Raw genomic sequence first — 15,797 nt, forward strand, 5'->3', positions numbered from 1 at the left:
GTTCAATTCTTTTCTAGAGTTGCTAGACTGACTAGCCCGATGTGGTGGTGGTCAACCATGTTCACTCTTTTTCAATAAAAGATTCATTGCAAAGCTTAAAGAATTAAAGAACCCAGGTGTCTTAAGAACTTCGCACCTCCATCTTTTCCTCCTCCTCTCCTCTCCTCTCCTCTCCTCTCCTCTCCTCTCCTCTCCTCTCCTCTCCTCTCCTCTCTAATCCCTTCTCCTCACTCACAGACACTTACACTTGTAATTCCCAGCCAGATCCGACGGAGTCAAAGCTGCGATTTGAGTCGCCAGCGACAGGGCGGATTAGCAGGAGGAATCCTGAGTGAAGGCACGTTTTCGCTCCACTTCCTATATTCCCCATCTCTTCCCCTGCTTGCGTGTGTGTATATTTCAATCTAAGTCGTTTCTCCCTCGCCATTATCTCAAAGCCCCTCATCAAAAAGCAACGCTAGGGTGCTTAATGTGCTCTGAGTGCACGGTGGTCATGTTTTTAATCGTAGATGAAAACGGGTTAAATGCCTAAAAAGCAGATGAATACCTCATCTTATTCATATAATAATATAATTACAAGATTAACTTGATTTTTCTAGAATGTTTAATGGATCAAAAAAAGCCTCCCCAGTCAGCTTTAATGTGACAATAATGCAACAGAATTAATTAATATAGAGATGCCAATTATCAAGCTTGATAAGCCTTGAGACGCCCCGTTGTTTGATGGCCTACATTTGACAAATCCCAAGTGTTTACCGATTACGTTGTTGTGCTGAGTTGTTGCATCTGATGTGTCACTGAACGACTCACGAGCAGCGATGCATTAAAGTTGGAAAAATCCATTCACTTTCAATTGAAAACAATCTCCTGCAGGCCTGTGATGTTAATGTATGAATATATATTTTGTGACTAATGGACTTCAGGTCAGGGAATGTCTTTTGGTGGCCTGGGCTGGAATCTGTCTTGACATGACACACAGAGATACTGTAGTTAGAGCTTCTCTTGTGGCAAAGTTTCACTGGAGCAGATGAAAAATTCAGCCTTTTTTTCCCCCCCTCCTCCTCCTTTCACTTCTGTCTTTCACCCTTCGACTGAGGACAGCTTCTTTGATCTGATTTGGACGAAAGGGAGAACGGGAGCATGGTGAAGGGAATCTGAGGAAGGCAGACGAGGAAGGGCGGGAGAGACGGAGCGACAGCCCTTCATCCATTTCATTTAAACAAACTGTCATCTGTCCTGATAGCTACGAGCCCTTCGCCCCTCTCTCCTATTGTTCTGCTTTTAAAGGCGTCAGCTAATGATGGAGCTGCTGTCCTCCACTTGTACGTCTAATCATTTCATCTTCATCTGGTTATTTTATCACAGAGATCCAAACTGATAGGGTTGTTTTAAAATTGATGGGGGGGAAAAAAAAGCATCAGACACTGTCAGGATGAAAGCTGCAGATACTAATGAGTTACACTCCTCTGCCTCTCACTCAGATTTTTCTTCAAGGAGGACAAAGAAAGAAATGAGACTTTTACACTTAATGTAGTTGAATCATTGCCCTTCGTCAGTCAGTGTTCATTTCATCGACAGGATGAAACCGATAGAAGTTTACAAAAATGCCCAATGAGGAATCACAAATATAATTTTATATTCGCTGGTGCACTTACTAAAAAAATCCTTTTGAACGTGTGCTGGTGATTAACTGATGAGAGAAGATGAAACGAGTTGGTAAACAAGTTTCATTTCTTGTTTTTAAGTTGTGTCATTGTGCATCGTGTTATGCAACAGCATGGCAGGTTATAAACATAACTGAGTCTCTGAATCACCACAAACCATAAAACTAACTGTGATGGAAGCAGAGAGGAGCGACAGAAACTGAGTGCAGGTGACGCGCTGCAAGCCGTTTCACCAGAGCGCACAGCGGAGCGCACAGGGCAGGTGACGCTTGCTTGTTTTCTTGTTTTTGTCTAATTTTTTGAGACCAGTAACATGTCTTATTGCTCTCGCCAAATTCTTTTGGAAAAACTGTAATTTTAACATCATCAGCATCAATAACAATCGACAGGAATAAAATAAGACTCACCAAAAAAGTCTGAGTTCATCTTTTTGCTGTTCCAGCAATCACCAACTCTGGTTTGGTCGAACCCTTTAAAAGGCATTAAAACACAAGTCTTCTTGGTAAAACATAGTAATGAAGGCAGGAGTTAAGTGGAGGGCAATGAACTTCAAAATGGAACAAATCATCAGATATAATATTTATATTGTAAAGCAATATTGAAAAAATTCTTACTTGGGACACCCCGGCATTTTTTGCTTCATTCAAATGGTTGATTACCGATCAAAACAGAAATAAGACAAATCAATGGATCAAAATCAACATTTCCAGTACATGTTGTAAGACGGCACTGCGTATCTTCTTAAACAAGGATTTGAAAAATGTAAATGACAGTTGTCAGGGCATAAAACCAATCATTGGTTCATCTGTACAAATTAAGACTCTGTAGTCTTTAGGCTGAAAAAAATAGGCTTAAATTGAATCAAATTGAGTCAAATATAACTAATAGATAAAATACAGATACCACAATCTAAAGTATCTGTTGATTTCTGCACTAATCTGAAACCATCATTTCCTTCTTAAACACATTTCCATGGATGCAGTTTGCCATAGAAATAAACAAATATTCTACTTCCATGATGGAGGAAACACATGACCCACAACATGACTCAGTTCCACACTGCTGTTGCTTCTTTCTTTACAAACTTTTATCTTTTGCTGGTCAGCGCCATTCAAACATTCAACATGAGATTTAAATAAATTGCACTCGACTGTTTTGCTTTTTTTTTTTTATCCACACAGCTGACATGATGACGCACTGCTGACAGGTTTCACTCACTGTTCATGTGACACATGCTGCTCATCTCGTGACAGTTCTCTCTCTCTACAACATTATACTCAAAGTTTAGTTAAACATGTATGTGATACTTTAGGATCTTACTGAATTGTACTTTTTCCTCAGTAATATTAGCCTGTATCAGACTGATACTGAGTATTGGATCGGCACATCCCTGCTATATAATATAGTTTTATAGAGCCATTTTATTCTTTAAAGTAAATCTCTAAGGTGTTTAAGATCTGGCTGCAACTAAAGATTATTTGTATTGCAATTATTTTCTTTAAAAATATCAGAAAATAGTGATTAAGACGTAAGATGAAGACAGGTTAATAAATAACTTATGAAAATTGTTGGTGATTGATTTTCTGTCTGTTGAATCAACTAGTCATTTGAGCTCCACATCTGGGGATGATGACTTCTGGTAACCCGCAGCTTCACAAGTTTTAAAAACTAAAGACATTTGGGTCAAACTGCAGTGCCACTCCAGTGACGCTCAGTTCATAAAAAAAAAAAATAAATCAGCTCTTACTGGATATGAATCAGGCATAAATTACAGCAAAGACAGCTACTCTGACACGTCCATCAGGCTTAGTTAAAGTTACAGCGACTGGAATCGGATTTGTTTTTAACCCTGCCCCCCCTCCACCCCCCACCCCCGACCTCCCTCCGCCCCTCCACTGCCAAAATGTTTAATCTCCGGAGATGACAGGTTGCCAAAACTCTGTCCAATAAACAAACTTCCTATGAGTCCATGTGACTTTTGTTTACATGAACTGCTTTGCTTGGAACTAGACTGTGTTGGGAAAAACAGATCTCACCCTCGGCTCGTCCTCTGCCCAGATGTGCTGTAAGAGCACCTGAGAGCTTCCTGTGGTTGGACTCCGTTAGTTTACATGACCTTCTCTGATCACACACACACGCACACGCACACACACACACACACACACACACACACTAGTACTCCATGTAAGGGACTGATTATGATCTTGTTTTTGTGGAGGACAACATGAGGTTGAAACTGTGAATCACTTCCTAAGTAGAAGTGGAAACATTCATGTTCCATCCTTTTTGAGGTTTGTGCAGATTTTAGTCATATTTTGTTGGTTTGGATGAATCAACTTGATAAATGTAACACATGTTGGCTGGTTCAAGTTGTAGGGTTTTGTGTATAGAGAAGATTTTCTGCATTTCCCTTAATGGATATTTGAAAATATCATAATGTCCAATATCATATCTTAATAATTAAATTTTTTTTGCCGTTTTGTGTTGTTTTAAGTCAAAGTTTCCTTATCGAACAAATGCATCTGCTAGATCTCGGGGATAACCAGGAGCTGAATGTAACAAGCAATGTCTTAAAATCAATTCTGAAAGCCAGGATGGGAGAGATGCAGTCATGTTTCTTGTACCAGGTCAGAATCTGGGCAGCAGAGTTTCGGATGAGCTAGTTTTTATGAGCCATGTTCTATTTCGTGGCCACATGTGGAAGGAGAGGATGAGGCAATTTGGTTGCAACTTGCAAGCTCGCCACTAGATGGCATATACCTGTGATTATTTTGACTGATATTGCTATATGATTTGCCATATATATATATATATATATATATATATATATATATATGTATATACTGTGATGTGATTTTTTTTTTTTTTTTTGCTAGAATCTGTACCTCATGAAAATGTTTTTTTTAAGTTTGTAGAATTTGATTTGTAGGACAGGACATCTCTGCCTCACAGCATCAGTAATTTAAAAGTTTTTTGACACACATTTTGGCTTCAACAAATATCACACCATATTGCAATTAATTGTGCAGCCCTAAAGATATGTACCCAAAAGACTGAACCTGTGCATCGCTAACAGACACAAGCTCACAAAGAAACAGACCCTCACTTATCCCTTCATACACAGACCCACACATCAGACCATAAACACTTGCTCATCTGCACACACTCATATACACACTGTCATACACGCTCACTTCAGCTCTCTGCATCTAACTGCACCTCGTCTGTGAGTGCCAATCTCCATTTCCACCCCATTTCGTGTCACCGTGCTTTTCCACTCTCTCCTCCGCCGGTCGGCCGACGTCTGCCAGCATTTCCAGGTTATAGGAAGCAGGTAGGCAGTCTGACAGTCTGCAGGAGGCCTTCGGAGACAGGGGCTCAGACAGCGCTTCCTTGTTTACTTTCATGAGTTGTTGACTGGCCACCCTGCCGCGGCTGATGCAGTGTCAGAGCGTGTCAGAGGAGGCCTACTGCGGATTGAAAAGGCATCAAAACATTATTGTGGGGCCCGGCCGTTGAGTGGCAGGGCAAGAAATGAGGGAGTGCATCCGCTGGAGTCCTGTAGAGGTGTCTTTCTGTGTGTGTGTGTGTGAGTGTGTGTGTTGCACTTCAGACGAAAAAAGAGATGGTTCAGAGCTCCATCTCTCTGGTTTGTTCTCTGTAGTATACCCTTTTACCAAACATTAGATTATAGGTGTGAAGGATTAGAGCTGCGCTAATTATGAGGTTATGAATGGAATTATGTCTCCCTGAGGTTGCAGAATAATTTCTGTGATAATAGCAGTCTTGTTATTCATATATCAAGATATGCCAGCGAGCCTTTTTGTAATGAATGTGCTGTGAAGGCGTCGCTGCCTCCGTAGTCTTATTTCCACTGTGAAAAATGTGGAATTTCATGTTGGGTTTCAAAGAAAGCAGAGAGTAGGTTTTTTTCATGGAAGAATCTGGATTCAAAAGTAGCAAATTTTTGTCTTTGATGCCAAATCTGTCCGTTTATGCTTCAGCATGGAGATGAAAAATGTATCTGTGATGCAGCTCTTTTTTTTTTAAGCTTCATGCAAAGAAAGTAAAAAAAAAAAAAAAAAAAAGTGCTGTTAAAAAAAAAAGTATCCATGTTGTATTCTTTGTTTAAAAAAGTGTTTGAGTGAAATTACAAAGGCTCGTGGTGTCGTCTCATTAATACTGAGGAGATGACTGAGTTATTTCAAGACTCGCTCGTCACAGTAATGAGGCACATCCCATGTAGCACACACACACACACACACACACACACACACACACACACACACACACACATCTGTGCACACATCTGTACACACTGAAGCAAAGTGGAAGAGGGAGAGACGCACTCTGAGGAATAAAGGTGCTAACTAGAACCATATAGGGTTCTTTGCTTTGTCCCCATAGAACATCTTTTAGTTCCTGTAAAATCCTTTATAGAAGTTCAACCTGAAAGCCTCTCATATGGTTCTACCCAGAAACAAACATAACAACAGTTATACCAAGAACCATCTGTGAAAGGTTCTACCCAGAGGTTCTACCTTTCTGGGGTGTAATGGTTACACCCAGAATCCTCTCTAGGGGTTCTATCCAGAACCTTTCCAACGTCCAAGGGTTTATATTGCAAGGGTTTCATGTAGAAGTCATCCTTGGGGTTCTGCTGAGAACCTCTTTATATTCCAAAGGTTTAATCTAGAACTCACCCAGGCGGTTCAGACAAAAATCCTTCTTTAAAAGGGTTTTACCTCTAACCCGCCTGTCCTCAGAGGGTTCTCCATCAATATTTAAAAGTACCATTTGAAACATGGGGGAACGTGAATATTTGAGGTGAAGATCTTTTTACACCCAGGCCTTTAAGAACAATCTTTTAAGAACTTTTTCCTCCATAAAGGGTTCTTTTGATGAAAGTGATTCTTAATGGAACCCGAATCCTTACAAAGAACCCTTTTCTCCAGAAAAGGGTTCTTCAAAGGCTGTGGGTAGAACCTCAGGCCTTAAGGAAGAACAAATTTTTAAACCATTATTTCTAAGAGTGCACAAAGTGGGAGAAAGAGGAGAGAGAAAAGAGCTTGAGAAGCGTTGAGAGCCTCCCAGAGAGAGAACGGGAGACTGGAACGCTTCCAAATGTTCCACTCTTGAATATCTTCAAGGACAATCAGCTAAACAGTTGATATTAAGAGAGCTGTGTGAAATCGATTGCTCAAGGTGTTATCTGCGCCGCAAAAATGGCTGGTAATTAGTCATGGCTAAAGGAGTGTTACCGAGAGAGTGAGATGGATTTAATCTTAATAGATTTCACTGCACTGCAGATACAGTAGCTCCTGAGTGAAAGAGCTCTCCTCTCTCTTTCCCTCTCTGGCTATCTATCAGAGGAAAAGCAGCTGAGTAAGTGGCTGTGATGTACCGCTGTTGCTAAATTTGCCTTCAAATGTAGATGTTTTGCCCGAGTTACTCGTTCAAAGGCAGCACACATTTGGCGGCTGTACCTGCTTTTATTCTGACTCTTCAGCAGCAGCAGCAGCAGCAGCTCGAGAGCCATTATTTGTTTATGTATAAAGCCTGTGCAATGAGGTACTTCAGTCCACGGCAGCTGTTGACTTAGAGATCTTGGTGGAGCATTCAGAGGCAATCAGCGGACAAAGCCCTCGGTGACTGACGGGGAGATTGGGCTGTTTGCTCCTCTGTTATGTACCTGTACGACCCTGCAGCTGGGCCAGATGTGTTAGTTTAGCGATTAGCTGAGGCTACGACTGATGAAGTCAACTGAAGCAGGTGGGAAAACTTTGTCTGTTGTGTGCTGGAGGAAGAAATACTTGAAGTTAAATGTCTCTTTCAAACTTTTATTAATCCTTGCCTCATATAAAATATGAGTTAGGGCTGAACAACTAATCAAAGTTTTATTGAAATTGCATTATGGTCTGCTGCAATTTTGAAATTGAAGGATGCACAACATTTGTTAAAGGTGAAATGTGTGTCAGAATACCATTTTAAATTAAATATTGTGGTGCTGCAGAAGTATCCTGGCCAATCATGTTCCAATTAGATATTTTCTTCAAAATGGTTCAGCCCTGCTATGAGTGTACTTTTAATGGATGAGACAGGTATTATTTTATAGTTTTCTTATTACCAACAAATCCTATGAAAATACCAAACCAGCAATTTGTTAGTATGTCTCTCTTCTTTGACTAATGCACCCTGTCTTTGGCACTCAACCCAAGGCTTATTTATTTCATAAGCCCCTCTCGCCGTACATCAGAAGTGCGTATGCCCCGATGGCCTACGCAACCCTGCATGTTTTTATCACCAAAGTTGGACACATAACAGCTCATGAAACCAACGCAGATTGGCAGCGTTTTAATTTCAAAAATGGAAATAACGATGAGTGTAGACTGTGACAGAATAAACTGGTATATAACCACTCAGCTGGATCAACATGTGACCACATTCAGCACATACATGGACGTTAACCTGCAAGCAGACCAGGTTGCTGCTGCTAGCTCTGCTAACATTAGCCACACTGTGTAGCAGGCTGGCAGCTAGTGTTCAACATTATCAATTGATGAATTATGCTCAATTTTAACATCTTTCTGAGTGTTTTTCTTACTGTTAGACTAGTCGACTAGTCTGAATTAAATTTTGTGCTTAATTGACAGGGAAATTAATCACCAGGAACATCCCTAGTGAGAGTATTATAAATGACTGTAGTGTTCTGGTGTCTCCTAAGACTTGAAATGCATTAATCTGCTGCTCCAACTAGACTTCCTGGACTGTGTTCAATACAAACGCAGCCTCATTTTCCACACAGGACTGTTTTCAGTCTCCCTGCCATGTATAGCATCATACAGGTGCAAGTGTGGCTGCAGACACTAAAAATGGCCTTAAACAACTGGACACTGTAGTTTATAGCAGATGTTGCTTGAACAAGAGTAAATAGTGAATCTGCTGGGGACTATTTTCAGCTGCAGATTAATACACATTTGGTGGAGTGTTTATGGATGCAGGACGGGCCTCCAAATAAAATGCAGCGGTCATAATGAAGGAACATGTCGACATGATGCAACAGTGTGACAAATCCGTGTGTTTTTTTTGTATGTTTTCGGACATCAGCGTGGAGCTCTGTGCACAAAGGAATATCAGGCTTTGGCAGCACAGACAGTACTTGTTAGTGGATCGGTTCATCATAGGTTTTGTTGAAAACGGGACCAAAAAAAGTTCGTATTGATTAGTTAATTGTGACACTCACACTAAGAATCATTCTTTAGTCTTGCTACACCTGCTGAAAGCTATGGGCAAACAAGGGAAGACCCAAACATGTTCTATGCAGTAATGTAGTAGGTGGCACCTGTTCCATGTTTCTATCAGCTCAGGGATCCACGACCTGTAAAACGTTGGAGAACCCTGGCTTAGATTGTTTTCAGGATGACTTGGATGCTTTAATGCTAAACTTGAAGAAGGGGCGCTGCATCTTGTTTCTCACAGGACTTCCTGCTGGGCAAAAACCTCGCCGCTCCATTTTCTCATGCCAGCAGCAAAACAGCTCAGTCATTAGGAACGAGATTACATCTGGAAACAGTTTTTTCCTCAGTAATACGACAAAGTAAATTATACTTTATAAGAACTTACAGTGGTATGGGAAGTGTGAAGTTTGTGTTGTGTTGATGGCAGGATGGTTAAGAACTGCTGATGGGAAAAACTTATTTAGAAGAACAGTGTAGCACCTCGGTTCTGACTTTCAATACCAGTGAATGAATTATTTGTTTTCTGCTGAAAATATAATTGCTTTGTTTTAAATGTAATTATTTTAATTGTTTGTTTTGTCAGTTGTTTGACCTTTTAATCTTTTTTAAACTTGTAGTTTAATTGTTTCAGCTGACAAACAGTTTCCTTTAGGCAGCTGACACACTCTGACAGTCATATATGTTGGGGTTTTTTTCTAAAAATGTGCTTTTTTTCTCTCTTTTTGTCATTTTTTTCCTGCAGAAACTCAAGCAGAAGAATCAGCAGCTGAAGCAGATTATGGACCAACTCCGCAACCTCATCTGGGAGATCAACTCCATGCTGGCTGTCAGAAGCTGAGCCACACACACACTCAAACACACACACACACACACACACACACACACACACACACACACTCACACTTACACACAGGCTCATACATTTACCACAAGTAATGGACAAGAAGCTACGGTCGTTAACTGGACGTGTGACAGGGTACCACAGACTGGCTGAGGCTGCACTTTACAGACGAAATGGGGACTTTGGCAATATCATCCCTCGAGAAGACGTGAGACAATAGAAGGAAAGGAGACGAATGAAGACACACACAGAGACAGAGCGAGGTGAGGAGACTCTGGGTGACATCAGTGTGGGCGATGGCAGAAAATATTCTGTCTACCTCGATATTCTACATTTCAATCAGCATTACGACTGAATCAATCTGAAGAGTTGATATATTATGTTTTATCTATTTGTAGGTACTAGTTCAATAGAGGTTTTATTCCTGTAGAGACACATCAATATATTCTATTTAATCAAATCCTGTACGTCTGTTACCCGCCGGTTTCATAGTATTAGAATTGTGTGAAGTCCTAAATTTAAAGTTTTTATACAGCCCCTTAAAACTTTAATAAGAAAGACAAACACTGTGGCAAAGTCTTATTATATTGATCAGCTTTTTTTATTTGATGTAACGTGTAATCTCATCAATGTTCTGCTCTGATTGGACTTGACATGTCATTAAGATGCCTTGTTAAGGATTCTGCTGAACTATAAATCTTGCTGTGATTTTTAAAAAAAAGCCGACACTGTTTTGTGTTGTGATTTTTATTCATCGCCATATATATATTTATTTTCCAGCCTGTTTTTACCAAGCATCTCAGAAATACCCCTAAAAATATTATTTTAGGACTAAAACACTCCTATAATAGTAGTTTTATAAGCACTCACAGCTGCAAAGTAGACATTTTAATAACGTGTTTTACTGTGGTAACATAAGTGCATAATGCAGGAAAAAAGCACCTTTTTTTCATCAGGTCTGCACAGTTAATCGCAATATTATTGAAATTGCAATATGACCAAGTGTAATATCTAAATTGCAGAACCAGACGAAGGTAAAATGTGTGACAAACATCGTTATAATGACATGCTGTTGTGCTGCAGAGATGTCCTGACCTAAAAATCTTCTTCTCCACACGCAAGAAAACATGTTAGTTTGGTACAGACACCAACAAATGTCACATTATTATGATTTTGATAGGTTTTTTCCGGTAGAAATGAAAATTTGTAAGCATAAATGATCATTTCCATTAATATAATCACTCAAAATAATCATACAGCCCTACTTTTTATGTATATCGGTAAATACAGTAGTGATCTGGGATATAAACACAAGAATATGACCCAAAACTTATTTACCACAAGGATTACTAGGACCAGGTATTGGTTTTTTATGGTGCTAAATTTTAAAAACAGCGCCAGTGATTAAATGATGCCTGAAAGGTTGTTTTTTTAAAGAAGCAGCACAGACTGACGTATTATCTCCAGGCCCAGGGACCCTAACACTGCTAGTATTAAACTGAATATCTTTGGTTTTGGACTGAAAGACGACATTTAAAGGCATTTTGGACTTTGAGAAACTGGGATGGACAATTTTCATTGTTTTCTGACATTTTATAGACACTACAGCCCCTGATGGCTAACTTAAGTCTTTGTTCTTATTTAATAACCACTAGTAAATAAAATCATTTCTACAGGCACAAGTAAATATTAACTTCAGGTAAGTAGGTTTCTGACTAGGCTGAATAATATGGTCAAAAAGTTGTAGTGCAGGTTATTTTGCGATACGATAGTGGGAATGATCATTTTTGCATCGTTTTTACTATAACAAAAGCAGATTAAAATGTGATGAGATGACATTTATTGAGGTCTGTATTTAACAAACACGTTTTCTTAAATATGGAGAAAAGATATACCACTTGGACATATTGTGATTGTGAAAATATTGCGATTAATTGTGCAGCCGTGTTTTTGATGCACTTGCCAGAGTGCCATTGAGCCCAGAGAACCGCTGTGAAATACACTTGCATCCTGCACCAGGCTAATCATTAAAGAGCGTCTGTCGCTTCATCTTTTCCTGAATGCCCCCTCCTGGCAGCTCCTAACAGGTTTGGACACCTCTGAAGTTTGCAACCTTTATTCTTAAAAGAGCTGTATTATAAAAAAAAAGGAAAAATCTATCCTGCACTCCAACTATTAAATTCTCTATTTTTCTGTGAGATGTTTCCTTTTTTTTTTAAATTTGGTATCTATTTCCTGAGCGAGACTAGAGACTAGTTACCATCAAAATTAGAGATGCACCGATCTGAAAATTCTGACCGATACCGATATCCGATATTAATATTGTTGTTATTTATCGATATCAATATATTTTAAAAGTTTCTGAGATGATAAAATTTTGTACAGACTGAAAATCATGCAAACTGAATTTTTGAACGTCTTCCTTTATTTTCAAAACGTGTTTTACTTCCAAATAAGAAGGTTACGGGGCCATAAAACACAAGAAACCAACAGTGTTACTTTTTTAGCAACCTTTACAACTTGTAGCAAGTGTGTAACTAAATTAAATTACAGTTTAACTCCCTAAGGATCATAAATCAAAAATAATATCCTGACATACATATGAGCAAACATACATACATATGAGCATACATACATACATACATACATACATACATACTTACTTATGACCATGCCTACATACATAATAATACAATATGTATGTATGTATGTATGTATGTATGTATGTATGTATGTATGTATGCATGCATGTATGTATGTATAGCCATATGCATGTATGTTCATATGTATGTATGTATGTATGGTCATATGTATGTATGTATGTATGTATGTATGCTCATATGTATGTATGCATGGTCATATGTATGTATGCATGGTCATATGTATGTATGTATGTATGTATACTCATATGTATGTATGTATGCATGGTCATAAGTATGTATGTATGTATGGTCATATATATGTGGTCATATGTATGTATGTATGTATGTATGCTCATATGTATGCATGGTCATATGTATGTAAGTATGTATGCTCATATGTATGTATGCATGGTCATATGTATGTATGTATGTATGTTCATATGTATGTATGTATGTATGTATGTATGTATGTATGTATGTTCATATGTATGTATGGTCATAAGTATGTATGTATGTATGTATGGTCATATGTATGTATGTTCATATGTATGTATGTACGTATGGTCATAAGTATGTATGTATGTATGTATGTATGCTCATATGTTTGTATGTATGCATGGTCATAAGTATGTATGTATGTATGTATGTATGTATGTATGTATGTATATATGCTCATATGTATGGTCATATGTATGTATGTATGTATGAATGTATGCTCATATGTTTGTATGTATGCATGGTCATAAGTATGTATGTATGTATGTATGTATATATGCTCATATGTATGGTCATATGTATGTATGCATGGTCATATGTATGTAAGTATGTATGTATGTATGCTCATATGTTTGTATGTATGCATGGTCATAAGTATGTATGTATGTATGTATGTATGTATGTATGTATGTATGTATGTATGTATATAAGCTCATATGTATGGTCATATGTATGTATGTATGGTCATAAGTATGTATGTATGTATGGTCATATGTATGTATGTATGTATGCATGGTCATATGTATGTATGTATGTATGTATGTATGTATGTATGTATGTATGTTCATAAGTATGTATGCTCATATGTATGTATGCTCATATGTATGCTCATATGTATGTATGCTCGTATGTATGTATGTATGCTCATATGTATGCTCATATGTATGTATGTATTTATGGTCATATGTATGTATGTTCATATGTATGTATGGTCATAAGTATGTATTGATGTATGCTCATATATATGTATGTATGTATGTATGTTCATATGTATGTATGGTCATAAGTATGTATGTATGTATGTATGGTCGTAAGTATGTATGTATGCTCATATGTATGTATGTATGTATGCATGGTCATAAGTATGTATGTATGTATGTTCATATGTATGTATGTATGTATGCATGGTCATAAGTATGTATGTATGTATGCTGATATGTATGTATGTATGTATGGTCATATGTATGTATGTATGTGTGGTCATGTATGTATGTATGCATGGTCATATGTATGTATGTATATATGTATGTATGTATGCTCATATGTATGTATGTATGCATGCATGTATGTATGGTCATAAGTATGTATGTATTTATGGTCATATGTATGTATGTATGTATGTATGTATGTATGTATGTGCGTATGTACATATGTATGTATGGTCAAAAGTGTGTATGTATGGTCATAAGTATGTATGTATGGTCGTAAGTATGTATGTATGCTCATATGTATGTATGTATGTATGCATGGTCATAAGTATGTATGTATGTATGGTCATATGTATGTATGTATGTATGGCCATATGTATGTATGTATGTGTGGTCATGTATGTATGTATGCATGGTCATATGTATGTATGTATGTATGTATGTATGTATGTATGCTCATATGTATGTATGTATGTATGTATGCTCATATGTATGTTTGTACGTATGTATGTATGCATGTATGTATGGTCATAAGTATGTATGTATTTATGGTCATATGTATGTATGTTCCTATGTATGGGCATAGGTATGTATGTATGTATATATGTATGGTCATAAGTATGTATGTATGTATGTATGCACATATGTATGTATGTATGTATGTATAGTCATATGTATGTATGGTCATAAGTATGTATGTATGTATGATCATATGTATGTATGTATGTATGTTCATATGTATGTATGTAGGTATGGTCATATGTACGTATGTATGTATAGTCATATGTATGTATGTTCATATATATGTATGTATGGTCATATGTATGTATGTATGTATGTATGTATGTATGTATGTATGTATGCATGGTCATATGTATGTATGTATGTATGTATGTATGGTCATATATATGTATGTATGCATGAACATAAGTATGTATGTATGGTCATAAGTATGTATGTATGTATGTATGTATGCTCATATGTATGTATGTATGAATGGTCATGAGTATGTATGTATGTATGTATGTATGCTCATATGTATGGTTATATGTATGTATGCTCATATGTATGTATATATGGTCATAAGTATGTACGTATGTATGTACATACTTACATATATATACATATGAACATACATACATATGACCATACATACATAAATATGTATGTATGGTCATATGTATGTATGGCTATATGTATGTATGTATGGACATAAATATGTATGTATGTATGTATGTATGTATGTATGTATGTATGTATGTATGGCCATATGTATGTATGTTCATATGTATGGTCATATGTATGTATGTTCATATGTATGTATGTATGTTCATATGTATGTATGTATGTATGCTCATATGTATGTATGCATGGTCATATGTATGTATGTATACACATGTATATATGTATGTATGCATGGTCATAAATATGTATGTATGTATGCTCATATGTATGTGGTCATATGTATGTATGTATGTATGTATGTATGTATGTATGTATGCTTATATGTATGTATATATGCATGGTCATATGTATGCTCATATGTATGTATGTATGTATGCATGGTCATATGTATGTATATATGTATGTATGTATGTATGTATGTTCATATGTATGTATGGTCATAAGTATGTCTGTATGTATGGTCATATGTATGTATGTTCATATGGATGTATGTTCATATGTATGTATGGTCATAAGTTTGTATGTATGTATGCTCATATGTTTGTATGTATGCATGGTCATAAGTATGTATGTATGCTCATATGTATGGTCATATGTATGTATGGTCATAAGTATGTATGTATGTAGGTATGTATGCATGGTCATATGGATGTGTGTATGTATGTATGTATGGTCATGTATGTATGTTCATATGTATGTATGGTCATATGTATGGTCATCTGTATGTATGCTCGTATGTATGTATGTATGTATGTATGTATGTATGTATGTATGCTCATATATATGCTCATATGTATGTATTC

At 37.2% G+C, this 15,797-nt stretch overlaps 1 protein-coding gene across 1 annotated transcript in view; it reads left to right on the forward strand.

Moving 5' to 3' along the window:
- The window catches only part of med30 (mediator complex subunit 30), a 54,636-nt gene extending 44,263 nt beyond the window's left edge, over positions 1–10,373 (forward strand). Inside the window, exon 5 of the mRNA XM_084739808.1 lies at positions 9,645–10,373. Coding sequence (XP_084595934.1) covers positions 9,645–9,740 — 96 coding nt within the window. The 3' untranslated portion in view covers positions 9,741–10,373. The remainder of the gene's footprint in view (positions 1–9,644) is intronic.
- The last annotated feature ends 5,424 nt before the right edge of the window (positions 10,374–15,797 follow it).

Source organism: Lutjanus erythropterus, chromosome 16 (assembly GCF_056507025.1).
Source record: "Lutjanus erythropterus isolate fLutEry1 chromosome 16, fLutEry1.hap2, whole genome shotgun sequence".
NCBI classification, from domain to species: domain Eukaryota; kingdom Metazoa; phylum Chordata; class Actinopteri; order Lutjaniformes; family Lutjanidae; genus Lutjanus; species Lutjanus erythropterus.